Source organism: Rissa tridactyla, chromosome 4, assembly GCF_028500815.1.
Source record: "Rissa tridactyla isolate bRisTri1 chromosome 4, bRisTri1.patW.cur.20221130, whole genome shotgun sequence".
Classification (NCBI taxonomy): domain Eukaryota; kingdom Metazoa; phylum Chordata; class Aves; order Charadriiformes; family Laridae; genus Rissa; species Rissa tridactyla.
In genome coordinates, this window is record NC_071469.1 from 43,663,096 (window position 1) to 43,681,982 (window position 18,887).

An 18,887-nucleotide genomic window follows, 5' to 3' on the forward strand; every position below is an offset into this window, starting at 1 on the left:
GACAAGTTATCCAGCTTAGTCTAGGAAAAAAACCAAAAGCTAACTGAAATCTGAAATGTCTTCATACGTGTAGCTTACACATGAGATTTAATTTCATCACCTTTTCTGGAATATAGCAATGCTGAAGCTCCCATGTGGAGCCTCTCACTCGGGCATCTAGGACTGAAGAATTGCTCTCGAACTGCAGAATTCTGCAGGAAGGACTGAAAGCTTAGCAGGAATTTATGGCTATCCGTTCTGTTCTTTGCTACCATCTTTATTCTTCTCATAAGAGTTCTTCTTCACTTACCCAGGTATCCTAGGAAAAGAAATAGTTTAATAGAGCTTCCTGAAGACTATAGCTGCCTTCTGAACCAAGCCTCTCAGTTTAGGTAAGATGTGGTGTATTTACTTGTCTTCCTATTTGCTTTGTCACTTTTAGGCACTTCTATTGTTGCAGTTACTGTAACTGGTGTTAAAACTGTGTACAGAAATTATGTTGCAGAAGTGAAGGCACCGTTATGGTGATACTGGACAATACTAGCACATGTTCATTTTAAATCTGAAACACAACAGCTTACTAAATGAAGTCACTCATGTTTGATAAGACAGCATATAAAATTATTGTAGCTTGATCTGCTGGTCATTTTTCACCAGTGCAATGTGCCTTTGGTTTGGCCATAAGTCTGAAAATTATTTTTGCACTGGACACAAGAAGCCCAGAAGGTTGGCGCTATTTTATGCCAGGAAGAGTGAATCATAGGATAATTCAGGTTAGATGGGACATCAGCAGATCATCTACTCCAACATCCTGCTCAAAGCAGTTATCTTGCAGATAAAATATTTCAAGCAATGTAAAAACATAGCCAAAGGAGACAGATATGTGAAATATCATTATGACGTAGTGTGTCTTCAGACTTTGTTTGTTTGTGGGTTGGGGGTTTTGGTTGTTTTTTTGTTGTTGTTGTTGGAACATTATGCATAGTTAACATTTCTGTTGAAGTTTTAATTCCTGCAGTAAGGTTCTGGTTACACTTCTTTCAGATGCCCGCGGTCTTCTGATGATGAGCAAAAACATCCAGTATTGTGTTTATTCTGTGGGGCTATGTTGTGTTCCCAGAATACTTGTTGTCAGGAACTGGTGAATGGGGAGGAGCTGGGAGCCTGTACTTCTCATGCTCTTCAATGTGGAGCTGGAGTCTGTATGTTTCTCAAGTAAGTAACTAGCCAGAATTCGATGTGTTAAAAAAGTAAAGGGAAATATTTGAAGGTCAAAATTCACAATGCTGTCAAAGCACTTGATTTTTCTTGTCTGCGATGAAGAAACATTGCTTTTACCTAAAATATTGCTCACCAAAAAGTTAAGAACCTGCTGGGAGTTGTCTTGTATTTTAAATGCAGCTATTTTTTCCTTAAGAATCAGGGAATGCAAAGTTGTCCTCATCGAAGGTAAAACCAGGGGCTGCTTGTATCCTGCTCCCTACTTGGATGAATATGGAGAAACAGACCCAGGTCTGAAGTAAGTAAATGTTTGACTTAATTTCTTTCTAAATTTCTATTTTGGTACCTTTTTCTTTCTTATCCCCCTTAGACAACATGTTCTTCCTGCTAGCACGTACAGCACTGTAATATGTATCTTGGCCTGGTGAACTTGTTTAATTTCAAATTCATGATGTCAGTTTCCAGTCGTGAATTGGTCATTCATAATGGAAAAATACGCTTTTTTGGTACTGTTAAACTTTCTTACTTTTCTCAAGAATAATTTGTATGCTTTTCATCAGAAATGCACAATTGCCATTGCTGAAATGGCAGTCATTGCTTGTCGGATGTAGAGGTTTTTTTCATTTCCAGACTTGTTGGAATTGGTGTTCGTACAAGTATTTAATATTTTCTGGTTGTCATTAAAAGTGTTAACGCTAGACTATTAATGGAACAGCTTGTCGTTGCTATTCTGTTATGCTTATTTGGATATTCTCCTTTTTTCTCTCTATGAAGAAGAGGCAATCCCCTGCACTTATGTCGTGAGCGTTACCGGAAGCTCCATCTGCTATGGCAGCAACACTGCATCATAGAGGAGATTGCCAGGAGCCAAGAAACAAATCAGATCTTCTTTGGATTCAACTGGCAACTGCTCTGAGGCTCTTGATTATTTTTTTTTTTTTTTTTTTTTTTTTTTAGTGAAAACTCTTACCTTTGGCAGTGCTTTGGAAAAGGAAAAAAAGGTGGCAGTAAATAATCTACTTTCAAGTAGATTCTGTAGTTCAGATACAATTGATGGATTCTCTAGGTTGGATGTATTACTGACACATTGATACAGAATCTCATGTCTTATGTTTTGCTCTTTTTTTTTTTTCCCCCCCCAAAAAAGAGAGGAAAACCACATTATATAATTTTACTGAACATTCAGGTCCAGAAATACTTCCACTTTTTTGAGAAGTTGTAATTGCTTCACCTGTTTTGACGAGGAAAGCTTCCCAAATACTGTGCTTCAGGGCACATACCACATTTCTGCCTCTTCCATGCCTTGAGAATATACCTAAATGGAGTTGCTATGGAAAAGCCTCCTTTACGTTCTTCCTGGGTTCTTTTCCCAAGCTTAGTGAACCTTTAAAATCGGTCAAGATATGTGGCATAATATTGGAGTGGAAGTGGTGCCAGGCCTGTAGCAACAGGTACAGCAAGCATTAAGTTGTAATGAAAAGCCTGCATTCAGCTATATCCTGGGATTTAACGAAGAGTTTTCATTAATGAGCTCTTTAAAAGAGAAGTGTGGGATAGAAAGTGCATGGGGGAATTACCATCTTGCTTGTTGCATCAAAAAATGAAGTCTGTGCTTTTTGCATTGCCAGAACTGCACTTTATCTAATGAATTTGTCCTCTATTAATGTTGTATATCCTAAGAGGTCTAGGGCTACATCATTTGGCTAGGTTGTGGTTAGTTTTACTTCTCTTACAGTTTTTCTTCTGACATTTTCCCCGAGAACCAAATGCAAAAATACTGTTAGGTAGTTGTAGTGTTGCTCTGCAAGTTATACAAGAGCCAGAGACTTCAGTAAAGTCAAAGACCTTCAAAGCTATCACTGGACTAAAACTAAGGCCCCAAAGCAGCAAGTTTTAGAATCAGAAATAAGTTTGCCCATATCTGAGGGATTTTCCACTCTTCATCCTCTGTCACTATTGTTTGGAGCCCTGCCCATGTAAATGAAATTGTGTGTTTCGGGGGCCATGTTCGGTGGTTCAGTGCCAGTTAGAGCAGAAAAGAGAAAAAAGGGTGGCTAAGTCTGTCTCTTTATCCTCCAGTAGTTAATAGCACGTTGTGATTGAACTCTCTCTCAATGATACATGATTGGGCTTCAGTTCTAAATGTTTGTTGTTGTTCTGTTTTCTGAATTTCAACCATAATTTACATGAGAAATTTTAATGTGATGTGTAAAAATGCTTTCCCAGGAAATTCCATTTCTCTGTGAAAGTTGTCAGTGCTCTAAATTTCCCCGCCCCTCTGCTATTTGGATTCTTTTGTGTCATTTTAATAAGGCTTGCAAGGGGAGGTTTCCAAATTTAGGTCTGAGAGCATGTTTTGTATGATTTCTTTTTGTTGATTTTTTTGCTGCTGATTGTATGAGAGATAGTAGAATCACAAATAATGATTTAGCGGTAAATATCGTTCTTCTAGTTTTTAAAAGTTTTTAGAGTACGCATGAGTGCACTGAACAGCACCGTAACTCATCTAAAAATGGAATACCAATGAACTCAAATATTGTTCTGATTTCAAATACTTTTTTATAACTTTTGGTATAATCCTTCCCTGGTAATATAAATAGTTGGCTTTGGTATATTTTTCAGGTATTGTGTTTCTTGCAATTAAGATCATTCTCCTTATTTTGATTCTTTCAGATTTTAAACCTGAATATGAAACTCCTTAAGGACAAACATTAATTCTGTTAGTCTTCTCTAAAATGTATTTGAAATGCACACTGAATTTAGAAGAACAGTTGTCATGAAAACTTGCATGCACTGGCGATTTCTAAGGTCATCAAAACACTACTCAGCAACAAAAATATTGGATTAAGACTAGCAAATGTATGGCTCATTGATACCAAGACTGTATTCACTTACTGTTTCCCTCTGATATTTACCTATTCATTTATCAAAAACTTTCAGTTACCTTGCACTTCACTCATACAAAAATTCCGTTACCAAATATGCAGTGAGATCACTTTTGTTTTCTGTCTGAATTGTAGTATATAACGACAGGAGCTGGTCTGAGCAGGTGAGCTCATGTTTAAAGCTCTAGAAATCTCTTTGTAGCTGAAGAAGTGGGAGAGAGAAGTTGCATCTTTCTGTACATTTGCACATACTAATTTAGCAAATGGGCTCCCATGTCGTTCGCTGACTAGCGTCGTCATCTTTCATTTCATAAATTACTATGCAGTTTTGTTCACTGTGAGTATAATCTGTATTTAGTGATCGCAAGACGCTTATGCCACTGATTTCTGTTCCATCCAAGCTGACAGAAGAAGTTCTTTGATAATGCACATATTGGTATCTTTAATTGCAAAAATGTAAATTTGAACCTTGTATAATGTTCTTGTGCTTTTGAAATAAAATATCTTGTATATGTATATTTAAAAAAAGGAAATAAAGTAACTTCTCATAGATTATTCAATTTTTATTTGGAGGTGCTTTGACACTTCACAGTTCATTTTACAAGAGTATTATAGTAGCATCTGTCGGTATGGAAGAGTTAGTAAATGGTTGGTAAACAATACCAGTTTTCCCTGTAGTCTGTGTAGTCCTTGTACCAGTTAGTAGTGGTGGCACGCTTTTTCTTATTTAAAGAAATACTCCATTTGAAATTTGTCCTAGTATTTCACAGATGCAAATTCCAGCAATGTCTACCTCAATTTGCAAAAGAAGTCTTAAGTACAGACCTTAATATTTAGATGTCCTTGAACTGATTAGTTGAGCGATGCTGGTTTTGTAACTTCCTAAAGAACTGGATGTACTGTTAAGTCAGATACTTCTAGACTCTCTAGAAAGGGAAAGTTTTTGTGGTGGTGGTCTAACGTGATGTGTGACTTCTGTTTTATTTTGTTTTTTTAAAAAGTGCTTTATTACAGAGCTAAGCAAACAGCCAAGAAATCTCGTCCATAGAAACGGCCAATACTTCTTGCCCCCTTTGATGTTACAAGCTGCTGGCTGTCATCGCTTTCGTGCTGCTTTGTTGTAGCTTTGGGCACCATTCAGCTTACAGAGTTTGGGTGTTAATGCTCTCTATGCTTATTCTTAGTAAAGCAAATGTTTCTTAAGAACCAGTTCCTTAAAAGGTAAGGGTAGATAAAGTCTACTAGCAAAAATGTTTTGACGGTCATGAGAACAAGCAGCCCATTCATTAGGGGGAGGGGGGAGGAAAAAAAAAAAGGAAAAAAGCTACAGCACCATTTCTTCCTTAGTAAGAATCTCAAGGTGCAATGTACAAACGTACAAAATTATATAAAGGAGGATTTTGGCCATCGTATGCTTTGCTTTGTGGTTGAAATCCACTTTATTTACTAGACAATATCCTTGAATAATCTCCATTGTAAACCAGTCAGATTCGTGACACAACATTTAAGTTTGTTACTTAGATTCTTTTAACCTATTACTTGACAAGATCTTCAAAGATACTTGCTTAAAAAATGAAAGTTGTTTAATTTCTGTGGCACGATCTCTTTTATTTGTCTTTTATCTATGTTTTGCAGGTAGGTTAAATTTGGGGTTTGATACAGAAAACAAATGGATAATAATGAAAATCCACTCCTTTACAAGTCTCTCGAATCTAGTTATTTCTAATCCTAGCTACGTTTCTCTAAGCTTAGATTCACTGTGGTTGAAAGTGTACATGAAAGAGAAGCTGTGTAAAGGAAACGTGTGCTGAAGGAGAGCAAGCTGAAATTCAAAGGGATTATCTACGTTATTTCGTGTAATGGTAAGAGGAGACTGAGTATAAAGTTAAACATAAAATATTAAAACTGGACCTGAGTTTTCTTCTTTATTTCTGTGTGACTTGAGTTGATGAAATTAGTGTGAAAAGAAGAGTCTATTTTGTGCCATTTAATTACAGGTTGTCAAACAACTTGGAATCCATCAGACTTAATTTTAGGAGGCTTCCTGGCTTCATGCTTGAGTTGAATGAGCCTCAATGAAATGTTGTGAGGCAGGCAATGGGGACTGTGGATTTCATAATCCTTTCAAGTCCTTGCTGTATTTGTGAAGATCTGTGCTTAGTCTTCTGCAGCAGACTGCAGAACCTTTTATCTCCTTCTTCTTAATAGTGCCTGAAATATAACATTAGCCTCTTTGGGTGCAAGTATTGAGATACAGTCTAGTGCTTGGAGAGAGGTCGTTCATCCCAATGTACCAGAGTTTCTGCTTGAAGGTTATCCTGAATGTACCATGGCACCTGAGGAATTATCCACTCTAGATGCTAAAAAGCCTTTGACCTTCTTTCATCCCGTTTTTCTTTCTGTGAATCATGCCTTTACTAAAAGTGGCAAAACGAATGTATCTCGATCACATGATACTGCAGATGATCTAGGAATATTTATTTTCCCAATTCAGACTTATACAGAGCTTCATTGAGCAATTCCCTGGACATACTCCAAGCAGTCTGCCTCAGTTAGTTGACATAGAGGAACCGGAGAAGATCATCCATTTAAATGATGGTCTCCTCATAAATAAGGACTCCACCTGTGTTCTGTGCGCTTTGCACCTTATGGTTCTTTGCTAAACTACGGAGTACCGTATACAGAGCCTAAAGTGCTCCCATGCTGGGAAACTGATACAAAGCACATGTGTAACAAATGATTTGTAAGATGTTAAATATCATAGATCTTGCGTTGTAGAGAACTGTATGATTGTATGCAGTTAAAAAAAAAAAAAATCACCTTGCAGATGGGAGGTTTCCAGCTTCTAACGAAATGTACTGCTTTCATTTTTTAATATAAATGAAACTCTAAATGTGCTGTATTTGTATATTTCTTATTAATTATTTTTTCTTTATGATCAATGTAGAGCAACTGTTTTCAGTGGTAATCAGAAAGTTTTAAAAGGAAGAGCATCATAATTGCAGTTTCTACAGGAACTGTCATAGTGACTTCACCAGAAACTGAATATTAAAAGATTTCAGGTTTTTTTATGAAGAACTTCTTATAAGGAAGATTGTTTTATGCATAGGTGAGTTTCTTACTCTGGAAGTTGCTGTTGCACAAATGTATTGTTATTAATTCTGACTGGATTAAGCATTAATAACAAATAGGATAAGACGTGTCCCCTAAATCGTATTTATTTCTGTATCTGAGCAGATGCTCCGGCTTAAAGGCTTGGCTTGCTAATGCCATCTTTGTCTTTATAAATTACAGAGAATTAAAGATGGAGTCTGTGCTGTTCCCTGAGTTTGTTTTCTTGACCCGGTGGCTGTAATGTTAAATACTTCAGGAAACTCAAACTATTGTGACAGGTGCTGTAACGCAAGTGAGATACGTAGGGTGCACTTCCACTGTCTGAGGAAACTAATACATACAAAGCAAAGAAAGCATTTATCCTGATTACTGGGAAATAAGCTGTCATCTTTTTGTAATACATCTATTCCGATGGGGACTCTGAATGCCTAGACAGGGTAGAGATGAAAAATCTAATGACTAAGTAATTAGCGGTAATAATCAAGACAACAACTGTAAAATGTATGCTGATACTCAGTGAATTTCACAAGTGATCATATCACTAGCCACTGCTGCGCTTTTTGGCTGTTGGCTGAGAGACAAAGGTTAACTTGCCAAATATTAACTAGTCTTTCATGGTAAAATGTGTTCTCTTCCTATGAAAGTAAATGAGCTGGGGCCGGGGTGGGGGGGCAGGGAAGACGTGTAGCCGGGCAGTCATACCTCTGCTCTTCGTGCTAATGTGTTACAGCAACTACCGCATGAAATTCCTGTGTCTTTAAGAGGTCCTCAAGCTGGATGATCATTTTACTTCACCCTTTCTTCCAAATCTATTTTGCAGAGCAGAGTCTTGATAGATCCATCTTACAGGGACCTCAACTAGAGAGTTATCAAGAGTACGCTCACAGCTCTTATAATTCTGCAAGCTAAATAGATGACCTAGAGAGATTTTTTTAAATGGTGCAAAATATCAGGTGTCGTCTGCTTCTACAGTTAAATGTGTTTTGCCATTAGGAAATACTTCTTAAATTACAGAGTAAGCTTTCCTTCCTTTCTTTCTTTTTTTTTTTTTTAAAAGCTCTTATTTTCTCTTTTACAACCATTTTCATCACGCTGAACCATTCCTCACTTTTCTTTTTTATTTTTAAAAGTATTTTATTTTTTAAAATTTGCATACTCTTAGTCTTCTTGATTCAATTTTTCCGAATGAAACAAGTCCACAGAAATAATTTCGTTTTTTCTCAGAGTTATTTCTGATTAACTTACACCTTTTGGTTATTGAGCAATCTAGAACTGTTTTTCCAAATATATATGGGTTAAAATTGTGTTGAGGAAGTGACTGCTATTGACGGATGCATGTGGCACTTTGTATACTCATCTGAAAAAAAAATAATGCATTTTTAAAAAATCATATTCTGTTACAAGGTCTGATTAACATGACTGTCTTTCTCCTTGATCTCTCAAGGTACTACAACTTTGTGTTCTGTTTTTTTCCAGTATGTATCAGCTAATTTTAGCGCTGCTGGTAAGGCTCAGGACAGTGTTGTGCTCAGCGTGCTGCAACAACAACATGACAACAGACTGCGATGCAGAAGTAATATTTTTGGCTCTGAGAAATGATTGAATGAATTATGTACCAATTAAGTTTAATTCCACGCTGGACAAAGTGATTGAAATGAAGAACATAAGTAGACACATAGGTAAATGCAGTGCAAAGGGAAGAGCTAATGAATATGATGAGGATGTTGAGCCAGTCAATAATAATGTAGATTTCAAAAAACTTTGAATAGTGTCCTCCAACTAACTCACAGATAAAAAGAGATAATAAGGAAGATCTCATTCAGCAACAAAGAGAGAATAAACAGTATGTTTTCACAATGGAAGAAGCTTAAAAACTGAGATCCACAGAAATATACATGGTCTTTTTCAGTGTTTTCAGAAGTGATCTCAAAAAGGGAATTATAAAGTGGCAAATTCTGCTAATGATACAAATATTTTCAGTAAAAAAAGCTTATTTTGAATGTTTTCAGGGTAGTGACTGGATAATAACAGAAGATTCAGTTTGATAAATGAAAATTAATGCAGCTATGCAAAAACTAACATCTTGCAATAGAACAGAATAGACAATTGCAGTTGGAAAGGACCTACAATGAACATCTAGTCCAAGTGCTGGACCAATTCAGGGCTGACCCAGTTAAAGCACGTTATATTAAGGGCATTATCCAAATGCCTCTTAAACACTGCCAGCCTTGGGGCATCGATCACCTCTCTAGGAAGCCTGTTCCAGTGTTTGACCACCCTCTTGGTAAAGAAATGCTTCCTAATGTCCAGTCTGAACCTCCCCTGCCACAGCTTTGAACCATTCCCATGCATCCTGTCACTGGATAACAGGGAGAAGAGCTCAGCATCTCCCTCTCCACTTCCCCTCCTCAGGGAGCTATAGAGAGCAGTGGGGTCATCCCTCAGCCTTCTTTTCCCCAGACTAGACAAGCCCAAGGTCCTTAGCTGCTCCTCATAGGACACTCCTTCCAGCCCTTTCACTGTCTGTGTTGCCTTTCTCTGGATACATTTGAGGACCTTCACATCCTTCTTAAATTGTGGGGCCCAGAACAGCACACTGTGGTGAAGGTGAGGCTGCATCAAGGCTGAATACAGCAGGATAGTCACCGCTTTTGGCCAGCTGGTTATACTGTGTTTGATGCACCCCAGGATGCGGTTTGCCCTCTTGGCTGCCAGGGCAATGCTGCTGACTCCTATTGAACCTGCTGTCGACCAGCATCCCCAGCTATATTCATATCAGAGATTTTCTTGTTATTTTTATGGATAATTTTGTGAAAATGTTATCTCTATGCTCAGGAACAGTCAAAAGTGCAAGCAATGATAGGAATTCTTAGGAAAAGAAAAGAGCTATTTAGTTCATGATGTCTTCAGCTCTATATGGTGTTTTCATTTAAAAATAATAAATGGAGAAGAGTGATGAAAATTATCAAAGGTGTGAAACAGCTTCCATAGAAGAAAGAGTTAAATAGCCACTTCTTCGACTTGGAAAGACAGGACCAAGAGAGATTATAATGGAGGATTGTAAAATCGGGAATGACATGGAGGGAATAAATAAGGAATGATCATCTGCTACATTTTACAGAAAGAATTAGGGGATACCCAATTAAGCTGTCAGGGAGTCAATAAGCAAAGAGAAGCAGTTTTTCAAACAATGTGGAATTGAATTGTGACAAATTAAAATCTGAAGCTCATTGTCATAACTGTTTTGGATATCAAAAATATGAATGGGTTTTAAAAAACCTGCAAATTCATAGGGGAAAAAAAAAAAGTCTACTGAGATTTATTAAAACACAGTGATACAAATACGCTCTTTGTCATACCAAGTCCCAAACCGCAGTTTCGTGAAAGTTAGGAGGCTTTGTCAGGGAAAGAACTATTTTTTAATGGTCTTGCCTCTTACATGCCTTTTGCAAAACATCTGCTACAAGCTACTATTGTAGACAGACCCCATCTGTCCATTTCTATTTTTAACATACTTAAGTATAGGCCTAAAATTTTAAGCAGTGAAGCAATTGCATTTGAAATTATGATAATGTATATAGCCAGCTTGAATTACAGTATAGACTTTTACATCACACACTTTATTTACAATATATTCTTACAGAATAATTCTTGCGTATTCTAGTGTTATAGAAAACAACATTATTTAGACAAGTAAAGGAATTTTGAATTTGTACTGTTACCTTCATGCAACTTCAAAAGCAGGAATAGTTCTGCTTTGAATATTCCAGTGATAAACTTCTCTTACTTGATTATACACGAAGAATGCACAAGCTGTCCAAAGTTATATTCAAACAACGTAGTACTCACAACTTCAACAAGTAAAATATTTGGCCTTTTGTCTTCTATTCTGTATCGGTATGTTTTTCCTGCTTACTATTAATGCTATTAGGGCAGCCTATAACTACAAGTGTCTTCGGTGTAGAAGGCTTTTACTCCATGCGTTACCAAAGTTCCTGAGCGCTGTACCAGTAACACGATGGGAGATCTGTCAGTCTATCTTTGCCTTCATTGCTTCCAAATAATCCCTTATCTTCCATCCCCTGGATCTATGTAAGTACTTTTGAAATTAGGAGCTTTTAAGCACCTAGGATCATCAATATTTGTTTTGTGGGAAGTATCTGCGTGTTTTTAAACTTGTGCTTTCACGGGCTACTTGGAATTTCAAATATCCTGGCATGAGCTATCAATTAGTTTTCTTGAGCAGAGAACTCCTTTCAGCAGTGCCGATTGGCTTTCAGGGAGTTTTGGCAGCTGTCTTTCTCTGAATTATGGGGGTGGGAGGAAATTAAGAGATACTTCAGACTATTTTTGGGGGAAAAAAAAGTGAAATATATTATGCTAACTTTCATTGTCTTCAACTCAATTTCACCTAGCTAGTAGGTTCCGTTAGAAGAGCTGGAATGTATGTATAATTAAGCTAAAATTTCCTCTATCCTAACTTGGACTAACAGTTTTCATTTCAAAGATTTTGTCTTTTTTTTTTTCTTAAAGAATCTTTTTATCCAGTGGGATTTCCTTTGGGGATTTCCCTGCTGCTGGGATTTCTATAGATGTAATGACAAACTCTGTTGGTATGTAGTAGACCAATCTGAATGTCAGCAGATGTAGACCCACCCTGTCTGGAACATTTGCTCATGCACAATGATTATTCTGATGTATTCAGACCATGACAGAAATACGTAAGCAAGGGAGAGAAAGTGGGGAAAATTCCAAAAGTTTGTTTTGTGCAGTGTTGAAAATCAGAAATTTCACAAGAATGTGTAAAAATATGCCCAGCCAATGGAATACCAGCATTTTTGGAGCTGTCACCAGTCCGTGGTTTGTTCAATTGTCTTGTGAGTTTTACTACCTTTTTTTTTTTTTTTTTTCCCCCACCAGTGAAAAATCTGGTGACTGTAATATGTCAAACCTCCACTTGTGATGTCACTTCTTTGAAGACTTACCTAGCTAGCCGCTGGGATCGATTTTGTTGTAACATTGGTTTTGCCACAGTTTGTGCTTTGAACATCAATGTTGGGGTCATTCATGCCTGAGACAGTGGAGATCTGATTGGCTTTGCCAAGGTTCTTAATGATATTGATGTTGTATTTGGCAGTTTCCACAAAGCTGTTTTCTAGTAACCAACCATCTGATTCACGCTCCAAATCTCCTAACAGAAGGACATTCTTCATTGCTGTTTGTAGGTACCGGACACCAATAAGTACGGAGAGCTGTAAGAAACAGTTAATAGTTAAACAGAGAGTTCAAATTACAGCCTCAGTCCTACCCCTAAGTCAGCTTTCTGACTTGTGTATTTACAGGCCTACTAATTAATATCGGGTAAAGCAGACAAATTCTTTATCCCAGGAATATATCTGACCACTATCCCAAATAATTACATTATTTTTTAGAAAGAAAAATACCAGGGAGAGACTAATTGAGTCTCTCTTCATTCTTCAGGTAGTGTTCACACTTGCGTGTTATTAGCACATAAATACCTAGTATTACTTGGGAACACTGCAGCCTCAGGGACTACAACTGAGTGATGTAGAATCGGTGATCAATTAATGGAACCATCAGTTACTGTGAAAAAAAATATTTAAATTGTAGTCTGTTAATTTATGTGGATTTTTTTCCACTGACCTTGATTAAATTGGTATTTCCTCCAAGGATTTTAATCATTCATATGTAAGCCATATGTGTCCTACACGTAAATGCATTAAAATTAAGGACAGCCTATGATAGAGGCTCAAGTATAGACTTTATATTAGATACTGAGGCACTTTTTGAATGTTATACCATAGCTGTTTCCCATCCTAGAGAGCAGGAAGTCTCTCATTAATCTGACACAGACCACTTTTATGAGACGTACCTCAAACAACCAAATAAGCAATGCCGTAATACCAATGGATCTCATAATAGCCGTGTAGTGATCCAGCAGGGCCTCTCTGCACCCCTTCACCCAGATATTGAGCTCCTCTGTCAGAAAATCGTAGTTGTAGTGAGCGCTGTTGTTTGTCAGCTGGTACTGGATGCAGGGCCGTGGGGAGCTTGGGTTGCAGCAGCTGAAGGGTACTCCATCCACCAAGAACTTCCCGTCAACGTTGCTCTTTAGACGGCTGCAAACAGGACAGAAAGTTTGGGCATTATGAATCTGGTGGCAGCAGTGTAGTGTCTGTGATTTTTATAAAAGGGCATAATGCAAGTCTGCTGCCATGTAGGCCTCTCCAAAGGAACAAAAGGAAAATGGGAATATATTTCCAACTGGAAAAGTTGCTTACTGCAGGAAAACTAAATTTTTTATTTGCTGTATTTCTTAAGTGTGGTATCAGCACAGTATCTCACGTGGTTCCTGGTACTGTGTGTGCAAGACGTGGATTCAGTGTTCACGGAGATGTTGCCTTTTCAGGTATCTGCACTGAAAATGCTACAGACAATTACTGAACTTATTTATCTTGGTGGAACTCTAATGGAAGTTATGACCCCGGAAATCCTGTTTCTCTCCTTTTGTATTGATTTTTCAACACAAGCATTCATTAAGAGAGAACCTAATACAAGAACAACTTTGCATGCCCAGGAACCACTGGAAATTGTCTACTGACATTTCATCACTAGACCCACGTGCAATGGTGATTCAGCACATGTTTTGAGACTAATTCAGAAGGGAGCTTCTACTTCTAGAAAGGTCTAGGGAATAAGTCTTATGAGGAGTGGCTGAGGGAGCTGGGGTTGTTTAGCCTGGAGAAAAGGAGGCTGAGGGGAGACCTTATCGCTCCCTACAACTACCTGAAAGGAGGCTGTAGTGAGGTGGGGGTCAGTATCTTCTCCCAAGTAACAGGTGATAGGACAAGAGGAAACAGCCTCAAGTTGCACCAGGGGAGGTTTACAATGGATCTTAGGAAAAATTTCTTCACCAAAAGGGTTATCAAATGTTGGAACAAGCTGCCCAGGGAAGTGGTTGAGTCACCATCCGTGGAGGTACTTAAAAGATGGGTAGACATGGTGCTCAGGGACATGGTTTAGTGGTGGTTTTGGCAGTGCTAGGGGAATGGTTGGACTCAATGATCTCAAAGGTCCCTTACAGCCTACATGATTCTATCATTCTTTTATCTATACTTTTTCTAACTTTTGAAACTGGTTGTAGTTATTGATAAAAATTATTCCTTTCCCTTCCCTATAAGATCAGGAGAAAAACAAGTGGGAAAAGAAGGAAGATAAAGAAATAGGAGGGAGAAAAAAAAAAATCATAGGATGGAAAGAGAACACGGTCTCAGATTAATTGAGAGTTTCTGGAACAGTTAAATGAGTCCTTGACATCCATTTTCCTTCTCTTATCTGCTCTCCAGCTAGCGTGTCCTTGTGAGGGCTTCTGTTTCCAAGCCGGCTCTTCAGAGAAATAGATTTTCCAGAAACTGGAGAGTATATAAGACATTGAAAGATGCTCTCACACTTTGGGGAAGTAGCCTCTAAAGCATGTATCTATTTTCATGCTTATTTCCTGAGGCAGCTCCGCAGGTGAGAACCATGGCCTGTTTTAATGAAGTTCATGCCCTTCAGCCTTTGTTAGGGAGCCAGAATACAGGAAAGACAACTTTCTCTTAGATATCCAGCTTTCACCATTTTCTAATAGTAAAATTTATAATATTTTCCAAAACTTATCCTCATTTATTAACGTTTACAAATCATATTTTCCTGTTCCATTACAGATGATCTAAATTAAAGTGAAGTCATCATAAGAAGCTCAGCAGGTGAAAAGAAGAAGCAGAAACTCTGCAGTCCAGTGTTCTTCAGGCTTTTGGGGACTCAAGGTATCCTTCAAAAGAAACAAGCTGCTAGGAAGCTCAGTATTTGTGGCTGTGCTGGGATGGCAGAATAATTGCCCTCATTTTATTGCTGTGGGCCTGCTAAATACAACCTCCTTCCTTTATTTTTTTTTTTCCCCCTTATTTTTTTGGGGGGATAGTGGCGGTCTGTTTTGTTTTATTTAGTACTCAGTCAAAAATACCTTCCTCAAAGATCTTTCCAAGTAAGTCAGGAAGCTCGTCTGCCATTTCCCACCTAGGATTGGGTTAGGCCTGAATTCCTCTCTGTTTTAAAGTCTAGCTCTTCACTTTGTGGCCATCATGTTCCAGGTAATGGCAACAGAATGAAACCAATGCAAAAGAAGCCACAGAAACCAGTGAAACCAGACTTAAGTGTGCGAGCAGCGTAACGGGCATAGGCAAAACCATTCGCTGGGAAGGAAACAAGGAAGGGAGCCAGAAAGGTACAAAATGGAAGGCTCTAGTGTGAGTATATTTCAGTGACATGACCCAAATATAGTACGGCATCTAAAATGGTTAAAATATGGTTTCTTAAACTAGGTCTTAAGCTTTTCTTTTGTTCCCAAGCATCAGTTTAGTTAATTTTTTTTCTTCCTGCCACATGTTATAAAGAGGAATTTTCTTTCTATTGCCCACAATAGCAGTTTCCAGAGTTAGGTTCTGTCCCCCTGTTTCCTCTACTAGTGGCAAATTAAAGAACGATGTATCTTGGTGCTGTTAGAAGGGAAGGCCCCAGTAACAGAGCTGAGGGAGTGAGACATTCACTGCCATTTCTTTTTGCAATTTGAAGTTGTTGTGGTTATTGTAAAGCAAAAGTTGCTTTTGAGACTATAAAAAGACGATTTTTGCCCAACCAAAGCAATAATAGGATTGTACTGCTGTAACCTGCCTCATTCTCCGACCATTCCCATTGATTCTCTGCATTTCTTGTCACATTGTGGTGCTGGCAATGGAGATACAGAAGAGAGGAGGGGCAAGAGGATTATGAAGGAAGTTGAGAAGTTCGGTTTTACGAAGGTTACACGTGAGTTAACAGTATGTCAGTTCTCAACTGCTTTGCCTCTTAATCTACCAAGTACTAATTGACATACAGTAAAAGATGAAACCAAGATAGGTATTTGGTTCCTCCGTCATCCTTTCTGAACATTACTAGCTGGAACTTTCTTCCAACAATTTCATATCAAATGTTTCACTACCACATTTTTGGAAATCAGTGTAATTTGGTTATACAGCAGCAACTTGGATTCTAGCAATCAAGATGGAATTCTCCAATTTATATACAGTAAAAGAAATTATGCAGTGTAACTACTCCCTTCACACACATTTCACTGGCATCTTCTGCCTACATACGGCAAAAATTAACTGACGGTGTATTTTCAAAATAATGGCAAAGCGCAGGTGACCCTGCGGAAGAAAATGGAGTTTAGCTAAGACCCTGGGTAAAACATTACTGTTTGTGCACGTCTCACGTAAATAAAAAGCAGTATATTTTAATTTTGTCCTTACAATAAGATACTAAAGAAGTTCCTGTGGACCATCTTTCTTGTCATGTCACTTTTCAGTGTAGAACCAGGATTTAAAAGACCTCTTGGGTCAGTCTGCTTTGTGCCACTGTTACTTTCCAACTTCTCTCTCAAGAACGCTTGTTCTAAAGCTTGCTTTATTTCCACAGCCAACTGCCCTTACGCACGTTGGCACCCTCTTGTCCGTATTCTCCTAAGTCCTGTTCTCTGTTATATTTGCAGCTTTGTTTATACACTTTGTTATAATGGCAGTTTCAAAGTTGCAAATTCTGTGAAAATAAGACCTTTGGTCTCCCTTCACCTGGCTTTATTGTCACTGATTTTTGAGTTCAACAAACAAAAGACTTGACAAGTGCCAGTCAAGCTTTTTGTGTTTGTATTTCCCAGGTGCATATATAGCTACTTTGCTCTCATCAGTGAAGACTTTTTTTCAGCTTTAGAAGAATTATTACATACTGGATTGTCTACTTTTAATTTTTTTTTTTATTGTTACCTTTTCTATTGTCTGTAAGAATTATCAGACTCTTCTTTTTGAGCATATAACTTCACAATTGCTACATCACGTGAAGCACCAACAAACAAACAAAAATATTCAGTTGGTTTTCTCCTCTTTTTTTAGGCAGTATACATGGTGTTGGCAGTTTCTCACATGTGAACATATAGATTTGAACCTGGATTTGTGAAGTCTAGTATCTTGAAGGAGAAAGATCTTTCAGTTTTTAGGATTGAATGTGCGATGTATTGATAGTTAAATCCTCTTTTCTTTCCATCATCAGCTCAATAGAACTGAAATTTTGAGGTAGCTAATTCACATGTTAAAAAAGGAAAAGTATGTCTTTGCTTTGCATCCTGAAAATGTTACCAAAAGGCAACTTTGATTGTACATGTAGTTCACATATTTTGTGAGTAACATGGTCATTCTACAGTTTTTTGATGGAGACAAAGGTCCAGCAGAAATTAGTATCTACTTGGCCTTATGAGGTGTATTCTGGAAGCCCAGAATAATTAAACAGAAGGATGCTTTTTGGCTTGAGTACTTCAGTACTTTTTGTTTTTAGAGGGAGTGTATGGTTTAGACAAAGTGTTATTCCCAGTGCTATTTACTAAAGATTACTACGAGAGTATTTGTGAACATGCCTATGACCAAAGAAATGTTACCTCTTGTTGAGTTAGACCCTTTACGAGAATTATTTAGAATGACCTTTGAGAGAAGCCTTCTAGCCACAAGATGCTGTTTTAATAAGGAGGAAAAACACTGCCAGAATTTTTGGCTCATGACAGAGAACAAGCAGTTTTGCCATATTCTCTTTAATGTCAATGTATCTCAAGATCTCTTGACACGACTGTTACTTAATTTCTGTTCAGTACAAATTCTTCTTGAGTGAGGCTTTTTCCTGGAATTTTTTCTTATGACTAGTAAATACTTACTCCAGAACTTCCTTGGAAGCCATATTCAGGTAACGAGGAGACACCCACTGAATTTCAAACCAGTCTCTAAAGCCATTGTTTCCACAGCATCGGAATCCAATTTGTAACATGTCCACTGTTTTCTTCAAGAAACATCGTCCAGGTATGTCCGTGTCCTTATAGAACTTCATAGCATCCCTCAATCCCAGATAGAGAGACTCTTCCAGCTCGTTCCTCATGGTATAGCACATGAGAGCACCCACCAGGATGCAGAAGGTAAAACAGAAGGTACATACGATGTATGGAAGCATAACTAGCTTCCACCGAGAGAATTTGTTGGCATCTGAGCAGTCATAGCAGATTTTGCCACCTACAAAGTTGATGATACATGCTATGACCCCTACAGAGATCAGCATGTTGGGGACAGAGTTAATGTCCCCTTTTGCCATCACTTCGTTGCGCTTCTTGATCTCTATTTTCAGAAAGAGGCCAAGGCTGAAGAGAATGATCCCACTCACAACAGAAACCCAGTTGAGGATCCATAAGATCTGAGCCAATTTGTCCCTTTTAGTTTTGGTGAATTTTACTTTGAGGACAGCCATAGTTAGTTCAGTGTTAGGTAAAGAAGCGTAGGTCGAGGAAAGCTCGTAAGCTGATTAGGAGCATGTATCCAAGGCATGCAGAAGACATCTGAAGAAGAGAGAGAGAGATTACTGTCTGACTGGGTATTTATAGAGACTACAGAAAACTTCCTGTACAGCTTCGCATGCTTGACTCCTGCCAAGGGAGTGCCCCACTGAAATTTATTGCTTAAATTTTGTACAATGTCAGTCACTTAAAAACCCCCAAAATTCTAAGGACCAACTAGAGCAATCAAAAATAAGCCATCAGTAGAACCAGTGAATTCTGGATTC

General features: G+C 38.0%; 2 protein-coding genes and 1 long non-coding RNA gene across 6 annotated transcripts in view; 2 read left to right on the plus strand and 1 right to left on the minus strand.

Moving 5' to 3' along the window:
* UBR1 (ubiquitin protein ligase E3 component n-recognin 1) overlaps positions 1-7,396 on the plus strand; it is a 73,701-nt gene extending 66,305 nt beyond the window's left edge. For 3 of the 4 annotated variants that reach the window (XM_054201503.1, XM_054201502.1, XM_054201504.1), the window contains exons 44-47: positions 294-371; positions 1,024-1,194; positions 1,397-1,498; positions 1,975-7,396. In XM_054201503.1, the coding sequence (XP_054057478.1) occupies positions 294-371; positions 1,024-1,194; positions 1,397-1,498; positions 1,975-2,116 (493 nt within the window). In that variant the 3' untranslated portion in view covers positions 2,117-7,396. The remainder of the gene's footprint in view (positions 1-293; positions 372-1,023; positions 1,195-1,396; positions 1,499-1,974) is intronic. The other variant, XM_054201501.1, reaches the window with a different exon arrangement.
* A 4,788-nt stretch (positions 7,397-12,184) lies between these two features.
* LOC128909479 (photoreceptor outer segment membrane glycoprotein 2) lies at positions 12,185-18,575 on the minus strand. Its single transcript, XM_054201204.1, has 3 exons — positions 17,995-18,575; positions 13,093-13,339; positions 12,185-12,451 (listed from the first exon to the last, which is right to left on the minus strand). Exons 1-3 carry the CDS (start codon positions 18,573-18,575, stop codon positions 12,185-12,187), a joined length of 1,095 nt encoding a protein of 364 aa, XP_054057179.1.
* LOC128909480 (uncharacterized) lies at positions 13,422-18,100 on the plus strand. The gene is made up of 3 exons (XR_008466389.1): positions 13,422-13,849; positions 14,927-15,028; positions 15,353-18,100. It is a non-coding gene; the product is annotated as an uncharacterized LOC128909480 (long non-coding RNA).
* Positions 18,576-18,887: the final 312 nt, after the last annotated feature.